The sequence below is a fragment of the Sarcophilus harrisii genome, chromosome 3, assembly GCF_902635505.1.
Source record: "Sarcophilus harrisii chromosome 3, mSarHar1.11, whole genome shotgun sequence".
Lineage (NCBI taxonomy): Eukaryota > Metazoa > Chordata > Mammalia > Dasyuromorphia > Dasyuridae > Sarcophilus > Sarcophilus harrisii.
In genome coordinates, this window is record NC_045428.1 from 38,455,473 (window position 1) to 38,472,117 (window position 16,645).

At 36.4% G+C, this 16,645-nt stretch overlaps 1 protein-coding gene across 5 annotated transcripts in view; it reads left to right on the plus strand.

The window, feature by feature from the left end:
- The window catches only part of FXR1 (FMR1 autosomal homolog 1), a 59,230-nt gene extending 43,785 nt beyond the window's left edge, over window positions 1-15,445 (plus strand). The window contains exons 12-18 of one of the 5 annotated variants that reach the window (XM_031957723.1): window positions 998-1,055; window positions 1,143-1,205; window positions 6,487-6,690; window positions 7,841-8,041; window positions 8,773-8,853; window positions 13,083-13,174; window positions 14,420-15,445. In XM_031957723.1, the coding sequence (XP_031813583.1) occupies window positions 998-1,055; window positions 1,143-1,205; window positions 6,487-6,690; window positions 7,841-8,041; window positions 8,773-8,853; window positions 13,083-13,174; window positions 14,420-14,596 (876 nt within the window). In that variant the 3' untranslated portion in view covers window positions 14,597-15,445. Of the gene's footprint in view, window positions 1-997; window positions 1,206-6,486; window positions 6,691-7,840; window positions 8,042-8,772; window positions 8,854-9,079; window positions 9,622-13,082; window positions 13,175-14,419 lie in introns of those variants that run through there. The other 4 variants (XM_031957721.1, XM_031957724.1, XM_031957722.1 and 1 more) reach the window with 4 other exon arrangements.
- The last annotated feature ends 1,200 nt before the right edge of the window (window positions 15,446-16,645 follow it).

Sequence of the window (16,645 nt, forward strand, 5' to 3'; positions counted from 1 at the left end):
TTTTGAAAAGTCACTACCATCTCTCTTCCTTGGCAGTAATTATACATGATGCAAAGTGATTTGATACAGATAATCTTGTGTAATTCAGTACTTTCCTCTTGTTGAACATTTTATTTGCTCTTATTTCTAATCTTTGATTCTTGACTTCAGATTTTATGTAAGGTATTTGTTTCAAAGCTTCTGAAACCTTATTTTTATCAGGCACTTAAAGTTCTTGAATCATGTACCTTCAATCAAAATTTGTTCTCTTGGTTACAGGGGAAATCTAATATTGTGTGCTAAACTGAGAGAATTAGGGAAAAAGTATAATCTTAGTGTCTATATATTATAACATTTGTATTAGATACCATAATATCCTCTGCTCTTTTCTCTATATGACAGAGAATTGAAAATAACATGTATCTTTAATGTAGAAAATACATAGATACAGATGCTTCTGAGTTCAACATAAACTGAATACTTTTGTGTTCTCACCTTAAAAAAAAAAAAAAAGATCTCTCTCCTCTTTTAGTCAATTCTTTTAGTGGCATTGCTTGAAAATTTCTTAAATTCCATATAACTTTTCAGGTCATCTTTGTGCCAATAATCAACTGATTCAGGAGTTTAAGTATAGTACCTGAAGAACTTGATAATGGAAATATACTTTTAAACATTTTAAAATAAAGCTAAAGGTTTTTTCTCTGGCTTTAGTCATTTTGTTCAAAAGCATTGTAAAGGTATTCTAAGATGCATTATTTAAAAATTCGTTCTTGATAACATGGTTTGGAAGCTGAGCTGCTAAAGTCGGTTGTTTTAAAAAAAAGGATTGGAATTATATTTTCATAAAGTAAAACTTTTTAGTAACTGTTCCAAATAGCAGGGATGAGACCCAGTGTTTTTTTGAGGACTGAATACATACACACTCTGGTGGGCCAACTTCTCTCAGGATGGGAAAGAATGGAATGGATGCGCAGGCTCTGGAGGCTGGGGACTGACAGGGCTCCACCTTTCATTGCAGGAAGTAGAGCAGCTACGAATGGAGAGACTCCAGATTGATGAGCAGCTCCGGCAGATCGGTATGGGTTTCAGACCCTCCTCCACCCGAGGGCCTGAAAAGGAAAAAGGATATGCCACTGATGAGAGTACCGTTTCTTCTGTACAAGGTTCTAGGTCTTATAGTGGAAGAGGCAGAGGTCGTCGGGGCCCTAATTATACATCTGGTTATGGTAAAAAGAATGATTCGTATTTATTGATATGCTCCGTTATGTTTTTGTTTTTGTTTTTTTTTTTGTTTGTTTGTTTTTTTTTTTTTTTATTAAGTGTACCTGTCTGTGTCACATATTTCACAAAACTTAAACTTAAACTTTCAATATTTGGTAGGAAATCTTAAATATTCCCTTAAATAGCAAGTGATTTGCCAATTGGTCTTAAAGGTAGAGTGACTATGAAAAACTAATTGAATGGATAGTTCAGCATAATGACTGATAGTAATACGCAGAGGGCCGTTTGGAGACATGAAGAATCCATACATCAGGATTTCTATGAGATAGCCGTCTCCTCTTTGGATTAATTGCTTGTGTAGACATTTTACAGGTTGAAATATATGACTGTATGACAGGGTTCCCCTATGTATCACTGTTGGAGTGCTGGTCAGATGAACTTGGTAAGACCTCTGCCCTCTTCCAAAGGTGTCTTGTGCCTGGAGCTTCTGGGGATTCCAAACAGGAGAACTTGGAGTTTGGGGTGATGATTTCTGTTCTTGTCCTTACCATTACTTTGTCATTACCAATTTCATTCTTCTCCTTTTTCTTTCTACTTCATTATGTTAACCTAATCTACATTTATAAAAATTGGCTAGGAAAGTAGGAAAGGCATTTATTGCCAACCAGTGTTCTCTAGTGCTTGCACAGCTAGCTATCACACTAGATGTAGACCCTCTCTTCATGCTTTAACTACTTCGGGAGCCGGAGTATATTTATCACCAAGTTCTCCTTTGTAGAAGATAACTTGGAGGTTTTACATAGAAGGATGATTTTTAAAGTTTTTATTGTCAAAAATGTATATTTTAAAGATAATTTAGCTCACTTGGCACTGAATTAGTTTATGATTTTCCTGGTCACGGCATAAAGAACACTTTTTTTTTTAGCCGTTTTCTGAGAAAAGAAAAGAAATGGAACTCTGTATAGAAACTTGTTTACAAAGACTAAAAGAAAAATTTATTCCATAGATCCCTTGTTTCCTTCCAACACACATATCAAAAGGAAAGTATTTTAGTTATATTTTTGCAGAGAAAAAAGAAATGTTGTTACTGTGGACAGTGTTTTTTTGGCCTTTTGTTCAAGGCAAAATCTATTATCACAAATATGCTTTGAATCTTCCCCTTCTACCCCCCAATTATAAGTTGTTTGTTTTTGACAAATCAGGAACCATGTGTTCACATAACAGCAATTACCAAATTTTTATTATTTTGTCATAAAAATGTATTGACACTAATGGGTTAATTTCTTTGAACTATTTTACATTTATTTTGGGTTACATACAATGTCCTTGCTTGTGATAGAACACTTTTTTATACTAGCCATTTAAACCCAAGACCATAGTTTGAAAAATATTATGAGTTAGGGGTGTTCGTTTTCCTACTTTATAGAGAGATGCTTTTCTTATCTCCAGTCACTTCTTGCCCTTTTATTTCTGAAATCTAAAAAAGTGAATTCCAGTCTCAGGCATTGCTCACTTGAGTTGGAGCTTCCCTATCTATTGGTGGGTACTATTAACCCCACCATTCTCAAGTATTCCCTCCTTATAATCTCCACAGAGCTGCCAAAGTGCTTTTTTAAAGCTGACCCAGTACTCCTTAGTGCAGAGTCCATGCAGGTCTAAGGCAAATCAAAATTAAAATGTCATTTGGAAATGTTTTGCAAAGTAGTGTTAATAAGTCACCATACATTTTAGCAATTTTGAGCAGTACTAATCTACCTCTTTTTCCTTCCTTCTAAATGTTGAAATATTTGAAATATTCATGAAAGTTCAGCCCACAATTATCTCCTTTTCTCTATTTTGCTTTGAAGATAGTTTCTATTCTCAAATCGTTAATTGGCAGGTCTACCAGATAACTCCTAAGTTTCTGCTTTCTTCTTTCTTCTTCTCCTTCTCCTTCTCCATCTCATTCTCCTTTTCCTCCTCCTCCTTCTCTTCCTCTTTAATCTTTTTCTTTTCTCTCTCTCTCTCGGTGTTTCTCTCTGTCTCTTTCTGGTACTTTCAAATGCTTGTTAGAAGTTTTCATTGGAATGTCCATCCATCATCTTGAACTCAACATAGTGTAGTAATAAACAAGCCACTTAACTTATTAGTACCCCAGGCAATGCTCTAAAAATATAAGAGCAGGCATCACTCTGATAGAGGGGTTTTTTCTCATTGTGGGTTCCTAATACTTATAAAATTGTAGGTCTGGTAAGATCAAATGAATATATAAAAACAAAAAAAGTTAAAAACAAATAAATGAACAACTCAACATGCTAAAAACAGACTTATCACTTATGTTCAAAAATAATTCTCCCACCACATTTCTCTATTTTTTCTCAATAAAACTATTATTCTCCTAAAAAAAAAAAAATCACCATACAGCCTGCAGGAATCCCTAGGTACAGTGTAGTGAGTGGGCCTTTTATTTGCTAGGTGGCTAGTGAATTCCCTTCTGACTCCTACCTGCTCCTCACTACCACTGCACCCACCATCTACATGCCAATCAAATAGATGGCTTTTGCCACTCCTTTACCAGCTCCTCTTCAAGTTAATTCCCAGTTGCCTAATGTCCTTATCCACCCCTACCCCATGAGCCTTCAATATTTTTCCATCCCACCTTTACCCCATGAGTTTTTCAATAGCTTACTATTGGCATGAAGTCTTGCTGAATTTTTCCCCCCCAAACCTCAATACCTCCTCCTCATTATATATGCACACTTTGTCTTTCTCCCTTTCGAATAATTTGGGGTAATCACTACAACTAGAAAGTCTTTTGGATTATTCAGTAGATGGCACTCTTTCATTTAAATCACTTCAGAAACAATTCATAGCCTTTACCATGTCTGGTTGTTATTTTTGAATTGAATTAGTGTGTAAAATTTGCTTATGAGCATACACCTATGACAGGGCATGTATTTTTATGCTGTTATTTTTTGGGGAAGGGTAGAAAGAAGGTTCCTGTGGTTTTTTATTTTATTTTTAGGGAATTTTAAAGTATGGACAAACGAACCTTACATATTCACAAGAAATTATTTTAAAACTTTTCTTCCAAAAATGTACTATTGTTTTTCTAGACTAATAATGTGAAAGCAAAATTATCTTTTATTCAAACTTTGTTGTTTCTTATAGCTATACTCTTCCTTTGAATTTTCAAATCATAATTTTAAAAAAAAATAAAATAGAATGTTTCGCTTTATATTTAGCTAATAGGCCTTCTTTCAACTTCTCTCCCGTACTCAGGCTATGCCTTGTGACAGATTTTTTTTTTTTTTAAAGTGAAGTTAATCCGAGTTAAGTTTGGAGGCACAGTTTAGGGAATTTTTTTTAAAGTGAGAGTAGCAGTAAGTGTAGTTAAAGCTATAAGACTTTGCATTTAGCTTAATTGGCTAAGTGAGATTTTGAGTTTGTCGTGGCTTTATCCCAGCCACTATACATTTCTGCCATGTAGATCTGTCCAGTTTCTTTCACTTTTCTCTTGTATCCAGTCTTCTACCTTCCATTATGGTTTCATGTTTTCCACATTAGACTTTCTTTACTACCCACTTCTCTGCCCCACCTGTGACTTGAGGGCTTTTCTGAGACTTCTGTAGGTGATTCATTGTGATGGGGGGGGTGGGGATGTATGTGTCCCTTATACTCCACTACAAATGTCACTTGTTTTTTTTTTTGTTGTTTGTGTTTTTTGGAACACTTTTGAAAATTGGGTAGATTCCCCTCTCTTTTCTTGACTAAAAGATGGAGCAAAAAAATGGTTTGATTGAAATGCATTGAAGGCCACCTGTATATACTGTATGCTAATAATCATCTTAATACTGGGTAAAGTATTATAGAACCTCCAAAACTCACCTTTTCCTTTTCAGGTTATCTTTCCTTTGTTATTTTTGCTAACCACATAGCCTTATGATAAAAAGTTCTCAAGTTACATACTTTACTTTACCATTGAGATTTGGAAATATTTGGGGGTTTTGAGGTCCATACTGTCATTCTCAAGTAAAATTATTAATTTTAAATCGGTATAATCTCTAGTTTTTCTTATAGTGTCTTAGAATCTCGGCCACCTTCACCTGGTGTGTTACTACTGAATTGTGCTCTACTCAAACATTGAGCTGCTTGGGATGGGAGGGGGGAAAAGGATCTTTTTGAGAATTTTGTTTAAAAAGGGAAAGTAGAAAAGGAGATTTCATTGGATCTTTACTAAAGTTAAATTAGTTGTTAAAAAATTGTTAAATTAGTTAAACCTTTTATATAATAGATGCATAATTGAAAGTAGTTGCTAAGCAACTTCATTATTTATAAATTGTCCATTTTGTATGGCTGGAGAGGCTTAGACTTATTCAAAGAAGATGCCTGAAAAAATATATGCAACTGATAAAAGACTCATTAGCCCTTTATATCCTGTGGCCCATTTTAAATGTTTATGTGGTACTTTGCAGTTTGGAACACCAGCAATTTTGAAAATACATAGAGATGTTAATATCATCATGGAGCCTATGTTCTATTTTAGGGAACAGGCTTTCTAGACCATAAAATAAATCTGAATTATAACACATTTAAGGACTAACTTTTCTATGTGAATATTATACTATGTTTTTTAGGATATTGCTGGGCTAAGAGCAAAAACAACTGAACTATTAAAGAATGGGTTTTGGTTTTAGATACATAGAAGTACGGGGCATTCTTCGTAATGGAGAGAACTTTGGAGAAAGATTTGACAATAAGGATGTAATGTAGAAAACACTACTGACTTTTTATAGGTGTGATAAAAGGAATATAAAATAGCCTTTGACAGCAGAGTAAATTTTGACCTCCCAAGTTCCATTCAACTGAATTACACTTTTATACATGATTTCAGATCACAAATCAGTTTTCATTGTTATAGAAATCATAGAAGATAGCCATTAGTTGCTTATAAGTTCAGCCTAAGATTTTCAGTTTTTATTCATTTGTAAAATTTCCAACATACGACATCTTTATGAACTTTCACATCTAAAAATTCTTAAATACCACATTCTAGTCATGTGACAACTTTGCACATCATGACTTTTGATATCACATTTGCCACCCAAGAAAGGTAAGTTTTTCAGAATTTGCTGATGGTGGCATCTTTAATTTGGCAGAGTTTAATTGCTGTTTCAATATGTTGGACAGCTTATTATAGTTTGTTCAGAGGTAGCTATTGATATCTAAGCAAATATTGATTGTGTTGTTGGATGTTGGCTTAATCCAACTGGTTTATGTGTTTGTTTTGTTTTGTTTTTGCTTCAGGCACAAACTCCGAACTCTCTAATCCCTCCGAAACAGAGTCCGAGCGTAAAGATGAGCTGAGTGATTGGTCACTGGCCGGAGAAGATGACCGAGAGAGCAGGCACCAGCGGGACAGCCGGAGACGCCCTGGAGGGAGAGGCCGAAGTGTTTCAGGGGGTCGAGGGCGTGGGGGGCCCCGTGGTGGAAAGTCATCAATTAGCTCCGGTAATATGCTCTGCGACGTTAGGGTTATTTCTCAAAAGCTATGTGAGCCTGGCACTTTTTAGTTTCTTGTTACAAAGCTGTAGATATACAACTGCTGCTTCTGCTGTATTCTCATAAATACCAGGTGAGGGTTACCCCAGAGGTATGTTTCTTAAAGGCAAGGGATGCCCATAAGACACCTAACACTGTCTCCATTTAGCAAGAGTCCTGTCTGCACCAGATTAATTAAGTAGTGTGTGACACTACTTTTTTCTGTTGGAAGGATATGAACCAGAAAGTGAGCTTAAGGTATATAATTTCTATATTGAATATGAAGATGTCTTCCTAGTCTTTTTTTACTCTCCATGATTGTCCTCAGCAGTATCCTTTAGCCACAAGTGTTGTGTCGGTGTTCTCTTAGTTACTATAAGAAAATTTGTGATGTTTTTGATTTGGGGTGGGGGGTGGGAGAGGTGCTGAATAGCTTTCCTCTTGTGACCTAGCTCATGAAGTTTTTTTCTTTAGTTCATTGGGATATATGATTGTGGTTATCCCAAGAGATAGCATCATATGAATGCTCTCTTAGAATTAGGAAAGACCTAGATTTGAATCTCAATCTCAAGACAAAGCGGAATGACCAAGTCGTTTAACTCCCCTGAGTTTCTTCCTTTTCTTGTCTCTGAAATGGGAATAATAGAGCAGCAACTTCAAGATTTCTGGGAGGCAAGCCTTAATTGTAGGTAAATTGCTTTAAAAATGTAAAAGGACCATAAATAATCGAATTAATCATTGGCGTTTTCTTTCCCGGTTAGAGCGATGATTTGAACCACTTTTGTAGTTTACAAGTTGTAGTTTAGCAGTTACTGTAGCAATAGACTTTTCCCAGCTTCAGTGTTCTTTCTGCTTTTGTCTGTGGTTCTGATTGTTTCTGTTAGAGTAACATCATGTAGCCATCATGAGCCTGTAATTGGCAAAGGAAAAATTTATTTCAGTAATAGTTGGATTTTGGATTCTGAACTTTAGAATTTTATATAGAAAAACACTTCTGGATAGTGTGAACTTTTTTTCCCCCATCTTTTTATTTTCAAATATTTTATCTTTGATGAAATTGTTGATAGTGCAAATAAAAGTCCTAACTGGAACATAATTTTTTTTCTTCAACTCAATGTAGTGCTTAAAGATCCGGACAGCAATCCTTACAGCCTGCTGGACAACACAGAATCTGACCAGACTGCAGACACTGATGCCAGTGAGTCTCATCACAGCACTAACCGCCGCCGGCGGTCTCGCAGACGGAGGACTGATGACGATGCTGTCCTTATGGATGGGATGACAGAGTCAGACACTGCTTCTGTTAATGAAAATGGTCTAGGTATGTAAACACTTAGGTACATATTATCATTAAGATGTGACATTTCAAATGTGATTTACAAGTTGTATTTTAGTTGAGAACTTATTATAAGCAGCATTGGTAACTTGTCTGACCTAAGTAGAGACCCATGTGACTCTAGTTCTCAGCCTTTAAAGTCCATTTTATAGCCAGATGCCATGGTGGTGTCAGTGTGGGTGGCGTAGCTGGAGTGCCTATCAGAGCTGCTCTTGAATCAGTGAAGTACTGAAGCAATATAAGGCACACCTTGCTCTCATTGCTCTTTTAAGATACCTTCCCCAGATACCACCCCAAGGTAGAGAGCAAAACCTCAGAATTGGAACTTTAATTGATATATTTCTGTTAACACCTCACTTGTGCAGGTGTATAGATCTCTGTCCATATTTATGTGTGTGGTTGTAAGAGCAGGTTAAAATGTCAGTATTATAGAAAATATTCCTCAGCCCATAATCCCCTAGATAAACATGCCTTACCTTCTCATTAGTCTGAGGAATGTTTGTGATTCTTAAATGTTGTGCATCCCATAATCTGTAGACTATATTCAATTTATCATCTCTTTGTAGAGTGTTTACTGTATAGCAGTGTATTTCATAAAAGTACTGTATATTGTTTATCATTGGTGTTTGTTTAAACAATTTTTCTTTCCCCCTTAAATCTTTGAAGGAAAGACTTTTTATTGTCAGAATAGTTCATGGTAAACTTTGCAATTGCAGATGATAGTGAAAAAAAACCCCAGCGACGCAATCGTAGCCGCAGGCGTCGCTTCAGGGGTCAGGCAGAAGATAGACAGCCAGGTAACTTGAGTGTGGACCTGTTGATAACATCAGGTCACAAGCATGAAAAAATGTCATGTCTGCTTTTAAAAAATATCTATTTTCTACTTAACAGTGCACACGTGTGTGCATATACGTTGAAGATTTGCATTGCATAAATTGTTGACTCAACTAATAAGACACAATAAGTGTTTAATAACCTGTCTAATTGAACTAATATTTTGTCTTGTTCTCCTCCATGTCCCAGCCCTATACAAATAAATTTTATAAGAAGAATATCTCTCCCTACTCCATCACCCCTTCCCTACTCCAATTTTGACATAATTGTCAGACTCTTCACATTTGAGATGGAAGGAAGTCTGCTCTGGTCCTCAGGAGTGTGTTCTAGATTGTGATTGAGATGGACTGACGTGTGGGCAGCTTGCATGGTGGTGCCTGTTTATTGGACCTGGATCCAACACCTCATTTTTATGGGCCATTATGATGAGTTTTTTGAACCAAATATAAAGTGTCCCTTTTTTCTAACAAGGCAAATGCATGTTCTGTTATTATGGTGTGTGTGATTCCCTTCCTTTATACTTACTAACCTTTTACAAATTAATAATACTTAACCTAATTTAAAGAATGCTAACTTATTTTAAAAGAAATGATCATGATTTGTACTTTAAAGGAAATTATTTGCTCTGTCTGTTGTTTTGAGCACATTTCTATTTCTTATGTTCAGAGAAATCACATGTATAGTTCCAGTGAAGAAATTGTGTAAGCCAGAAATAAACCCTTTTAAATTCAGCAATTTTTGATTTTTTTCATAACAGCCTTTCGTGGTTCTCCCCAAATAAAACCTGAAAATGCCAGTACCCTTATTATTTAATCTAAATATCGTGGGCATAAAAATCCATTGCAAAACTGATAAAGCTTTTAAAATTAGTTGAAACATCAAAAGAAGGACTTAAATACAGTTCATGAAATCAAAAGTTTTATGTGGATTCGGGTCCTTTTGATACCTTTAATTTTGTGATGCAGTTGGGTTTTGGTAGACTAAAGGGCATTGGACACTACACGCCTACAGCAAATCCTTTTTAATCAATCACAGGGTATTATTCCAAGGTCCTCCATTCTTCTGTAGCTGTCCCCAAATTTGAGAAGACTATTAAAACCATTTCCACCCCCATTTATGTTAAATCTGTGATCATTGGTCCAGGTGCTTTATTATCTGGCCTGCCCTTTGGTCCCACTGGCCTCCCCTTCCCTCCCCCCAACTCTTGAGGGCCTGTCCTCACTCTCTAGGCCCCACCTCACCCCACAGAGGAGAAGCGCCTGGCAGCCTGAATTCCAGGTCCAGGAGCCAGCCCCGGGAGAAGGAGGTTCCCTGCTAGGGCACATCCAGTAAATTGGTACACAGCCGTTGGCATTGAACTCTGACATGCATTTTATTGAAAATAGTCCGGAAATGTTTTGCAAGAACCAGCTTGATGTAGTGGATTGAATCAGCCTGGCCTCATGGACAAGCTGGGCTCTAATGCTCTCTGAGATGTCCTGGCTTGTATGACCTGGGGCCGGTCTCCTCATGACCCAGGCAGGCTTAGGAGTCTGAGGTCCTCTCTCATCATCTTTCACTACCAGATCACAGGCCTAGTTGAAAAATACAATATGAATGACATGGACGTTCGCATCTCTCATTTACAGTAAAATGAAACAATTTCCTGTTTTCCCTACCTCACTCACACAATTCCCTATCTCCTCCTCCTTCAGCATGGATTTTAAACTAGGCAAAAGGTGGACTAGGGATAGATCTCATCCCAGAGGTTTCTCGAAAATGTGTATCAGCTCACTTTTGAAATTGTACATCGGACCAAGTAGAGTTAGATTATCATAAGGAAATATATTTACCTATTTCTTAGGCTTTGGAAGCTGGATTTTAGCTGTTTTTGAGAGGACCCAGTATAGTATATTTAGCTTATTGGCACATGGCTCCCTGCTTTGGATGATCAACAGAACACTCTTTCTCTAACTGATCTAATATCAGAACTTCATGTATATCCTATCCATGCATTTAAAGGGAAAAAATTCCAAAAACTTGCTGTTGAACCTAGTAATATGAGAGCAATGTTCCTATCCTATGGCCGAGAATGGAGCCACTGTGAAAACTCCTAAACTGACTAGTAGTTTTACTCAGAAGCAAAGTTAAAATAATGTTGGGAATCTTTTTAAAATAGATGCACTTGTGAAGAAATGCATGTGTAAATACATGCATTTGTGCACACATGGAGCCCTCTTAAGAACAAAGCATTTTATCTCATAAGTCTCCTTTTTAGTTGCACATTTGCAATGGAAAAAGCAGGAGATAATTTCAAAATTGAAATCTTGATTTCCAAGGTATTTGTGAGCAAAAATGTGTGGGACCATTCCTCTATCTTTAATTTGTAAATTCCTATTTCAGAGTTTGGAATAAACGACGAAAACACCAACACACAATTTTTAAAAAATACTTGAAATTAGCCAGTTAAAGTTTGTAAATAATTAGGTTGAAGTAATCACAATGAAGACTTTGTGAAAGTGAACCAGAAATTTAACTTTTGGGGGAAATTTTCCTTGAAATTGGGAAGTGTTTCTTCAGTTAGTGTTTTTGAGATAGTCGTTGTAGCACAGCTTATAGGAGAAGCTGATGTGTATCAGAAGACTTGGGGTTTTTCACTTCTAACATGTAACAACAGTCTAATTGGACAAGCCACCTAATCTCTGTGCCTTGATCTTAAATTAGAAGAGGATAGGATTGCTAATCTCATAAATGAGCCGAGGCAAATTTTGCCCCGGGCATTCCCTTGCAGTGATGAAAACAGTTCTAGACACCCCCAATCTTCCTAATGGATCATCCACTGAGGACATTGTCTGAACCTGAGATTTATTGACATGTGCCCCCATATTTGGTTTTATTTAAGAGGATTGGTTTTGGTTTTCATTTTTCACGTAGAGTTGAAGCCCCCCCAGGTTTTAACAGCCATCGTAAATAAGATTCTCTGAGCTTTGGTGTCTAGTTTCCTACATATACATAGCATATGTACACGTCCCCTTTGAGATGTCAACAATTGTGGGTAAATAATTGCCTATGAAGTTGGCTTAGTTAATTTATATATTTATATAAGTTATATCAGGACATCGTGGTATTTCTAGGCTACCCTCTGTGCACAGAACCAAGGGTGACCTTCATGGTCTTCCACAAGAGTTCAGGTTTTCTTCACATGAGATCACTGGATGTACAGTGCTGGTACTTTTTTATTTCCACCATCCCCACGCCAGCCACAGGTGACAGGACCAGGAGAGTGATTCCAGGTTTCCCTTTTGCACCTTTCTTTCTCTTCAAGGATGTGTGCTTTGCCCAGTGTTGGCCCATTTATTAGCATGTTGTTCTGCAACTGCTTGTGAGTTACATAATTCCCCATGATGCTTTTCATTGGTGTTCCTATATTCCCTGATTTGGATACAGTATGTTGGCATTAAATGGTAAAAATATACATGCAAATGTTTCATTTGTGTTTTTTCAAAAGCCATTTTAAAAAAAACAAACTTGCATATCTGTGACAATTTGAGTTTTCTGATTAAATATCTCCACTTACAAGAATATTGTTCCTGCATCATTATTTTTTGACAAGTGCAAATTTGTAAAACATTGTGCAGGATTTAGCTATATAATTTATTCCTTAAAGTTGAATGGAGGTTTTCAGCTTTTAAAAATGTCTCATTTTTAAAATTCATCAATTAGTATTCATAGAAATTTATTCTTTTGATTTTGCTGTAGGGTGTAGGAGGTGAATTATTAGTTTATTAATTTTTGTGTTCTGCTCAACAGTTGAAATTAGTGGGGGAGGTTCAAAAAGAGGTTGGCAATTTCTATGCCTTCACACATTCATGTCAACTATTTTTTCTTCTTCCCTGTGGGATCTGAGGTTGTGGGGGTTGTTTTTATACCATAGTCCTCAGTCCCCAAACCCTTGCCTATCTGAACATCATCAGCAACAAAACTCTGGCTGAGGAATGTCTTGCCCACGTTTTCTTCAGCTGCCATAAGCCAGTGTAGATAAGTTTTACATTCCATTAATGTTGGTATGATATGATCCATTCTACTTAGTTATAGAGAAATGGGAAACCTATTAGTCCTCCTTCAGTAGTGGAACTGCCCTTTAAATCCAGAACATTTTGGGATGTTCTGTTATATTTCAGTACCTGTAATTTTTCTCTCTCATCTCTAACAGTCACAGTTGCAGATTATATATCCAGAGCTGAGTCTCAGAGCAGACAAAGAAACTTGCCAAGGGAAACTTTGACTAAAAACAAGAAAGAAATGGTAAGCAGAATTAAATCTGTAGCCCCTCCCCCCTTTCCTCTTTAATTCTCTTTGTTGCAAACTTAGAAACAATAGGTTGATGAGCACCTACTATGTGCTGGGCACTAGAATTACAAATCCACATGTGTTATATATTCTGTGCCTTCATGAAGTTTATATTAATTTAAAATCTACATAACTTCCTTTCCCTCAGAAAAGGATTCTTTGCTATTGTGCTTAACATCAGGTAATTAATGATTTATTAGGTGAGAATTTGAAAAAAAAAGTGCAGTTAATTATATTGACGCACTGTGTTTGTCATTGAGTTAAAACCTGATTTAATTGATCAACTTGGTTACCAAAACCAAACCAAACAAACAAATAAAAACTCTTAGGAAATGTCCCATTCTTGATTTGGGAAGTAAGCTATATGAAAAGGGGAGGCAGTTCTTTGGAGTCATAGAGCACTGAACTGATGGTATTCAGGGGCATAATTCAGAGCCATGATTCATTTGCATCACTAATGGTGTTACTTGGGACAAGCGACTTGATCTCTCTGGGCCTCAGTTTCCTTGTTAGTGAGGGCATTTGAAGAGGTGATCTGTAAATTCCCTTCCAGCTCTTAATTATCTATGCTTCAAAGTATTCTGTACAACTCTTTCTTAAATGATGAATCTTGGGAATCCTGAAATTTCCGATCTTAAATATATGTGTATCCTGCATTGACCAAATTTGAACAGTTTGGATTTACAAACCAGATGAATGAGAGGAAGATTATCCAATTAATAAAAGTTGTGATTCCTTTTCACAGTGAGTTCCTTATCATATGCATTGTGATAAGTCTTAAGACTTACGAGTTATGGTCACTTCTAATATTGTGAAAGATTAAAAGGCCTTTGCACCGAGGTTGCATTGGATCATTGAGGTTTGAGCAGGCGTGTCTGCCCAGTGGAGCGTTTGGCCAGGGGGGCCTGAGTTGGGCAGAGAGAGCTTCTTGGCCCTAGGCTTCCTGAGTGAGGAGGTGGTCCCAGGTTCTATTAGGCTATGAGAAAGTGGTGTAAATCAGGAGCACTTGAAACAGACCTTGTTTGGAGAGCAGACTAGATTGTCTCTTGGTTTTCGTTAAGCTTGGAATCAGGTAGGGACAGGGAAATGAAGCTCCTCCATGCTTTTCTTGGTGCCTAGGACACTTTCACGTAGCTCTGTTCCTCCACCGCCCTAGATGACATTTATAACAAAGCTGAAAAAGTTGTCTCCCTTTGGCAGGCAAAAGACGTGATTGAAGAGCATGCTCCTTCAGAAAAGGCTGTCAATGGCCCAACGAGTGCATCTGGCGATGAAGCATCTAAACTGCAGCACGGCCCTGAAGAAGAGAAGTCCAGCATCTTGAAAGAAGAAGAGAATTCTCCTGAGGAAGCCGCTGTGCTCAACGGCGTGTCATAAACTGAAGTTGCTAGTTTACAGTTCTTTTACATTACATTTTACAATAGTGCTCGTACAGCTTGCCAAAGATAGGATATGGATCGCCAGTCTTGACACCGCACTTTCAGTTCCTCCATTTGGAATACAGAAAGGGGAGGGATCCTGAAGAAATCATATGTTAAAACATTCTTTGACACCTACTGTGTTATAAATATATCATCAGATGTGCCTTGAGATAGTATATGTAACATTAAAAAGAATTGCTGGCTATAGGAAATGTTATTTTGTTTTCGAAATATGGCAGAGATGGGGGGAGGGGGGATCCCTAACGTAATATTCTTTATGAAAGCATTAGCTGCTTTTGTTACATTTTTAATAATATGCAACCACTTCTTCACCTGAGGAAAACTAGAACGAAATGCAGTCTAAAATATTTTGCACTGAATTGTAATTTCTCCATTAGTTTAGTCTGGAAACTGGTCTGTTTTAATACATGTTTTTTAAATGCTGTATGTAGAGGAAAAGCTGCAGACCACTGGAATACATTTGTTAAATTCTCAAACTGCAGGGACACTGGGTGATATTGGCAGTGACTGTTCTACATTGAGGCTTTGTTTGGTTTATTTATTAAACTGTACAGTATTTAAAAATCAAACATAGCTTTAGTTAAAACACTAAGCTGAATTAGTCATGTCCATTCAGACATAACCTGAACTACTGAAAAGATCAATTTCCAGAAGGTTTATTCTGTATAAACTACATATGTTAGTCCTTAGTAGAGTATTTTTATTTTTGTTTTGGTTGTTTGATGTGCAATATGTTTTTGTATGCAGGTAGTAAAAAATAAACTTTGATCTTCCATTTGCTGGATTTTAACTTTTACTTTTCTATCCCAGTTGTTCAAAGTCAAAAAAACAAACAAACAAACAAACAAACCTGAATAGGCCTAGAGAAGCTTCCCCTTTGCTAATCATAAAAACTAATTTCTTAATTTGAAATACAGTGCCTTTTATGCAATTATGGACATGAATTATAAATTTAAATCTAGATTTAATTTTCTATTGAATTTTAAAATGATTTTTGAATGCCCTGAAGACAGTTAGGTAATTTGTGCCATGAAAAATTGACTTGAAAATTTTATTCCAAAGAGCAAATTTGAAGATTTGAGTATGGTATAGCCATAAAGAGATTCTATTTCCATTGAAATTGTGACTTTCTCCTCCCTCACACTCTTCCCTTTTCAGTCCCAGAAAAAAATTTATATCTTGGTGAAAATTTTTATGGTAGCATTGCAATCCAGCAAATTCATTTTGCAAACCTAATGGAAGAAATCCCATTTTCATTTATTTTAGATTAAATTGGAAAATTGAGTCATTTTAGTTGGGCTGAATCTGATTTGGGTCACTTTTTCTCCCACCCCCATTCTCTCTCACCTATTCTCCAGAAATTAACTTTCATATTAGGATAAAAGAATTTGATTTTTTTTTTAGAAAGTATGTGAAAGGTATTTTGAAACAAAAGTTTATATTTGATTTAATAAGTGAAGTAGAGATTTTTGAGATCATTGATTGGAGATGACCCATCTGTAAATAATGGCTTAATGTCATATATTTTTTTTCCCTTCACTATCCTGTTAGGAAGATAAACCTGATTGAACAGTAGACATTTGAATGCTTTTTTCATTTTCTTCACATGAATGTTTGAATTATCTGTTAGAAATATTCTTAAAACAAGTTAATCAGACTTCAGAGCATTTTGAGATCGACCTTAAATTATATTGGGCTCTCTACTTAACTGCCCTATGTTTTTCCTTTTTATTAAAAAGGAATTTTTGACTTATTTTTCAGTTGCCAAATAGTATGCTTTTAAAGTCTTTCTGCCCCTTAAGCCACTTAATCTTTGATAATCTGTCTGTCTAAAACTATCAGAAAATGCACTTAAGAAATGGATCTTCCCTTTTGTCTTGGAAATTGTTAGGGTTTCATAGAGGCAGTTTCCCAGGGTGCATGACTTGGCTACAAAAGTGGAAACCACACTGGCAATCAAATTAGGGCTCGAGTCTGGCTTTGC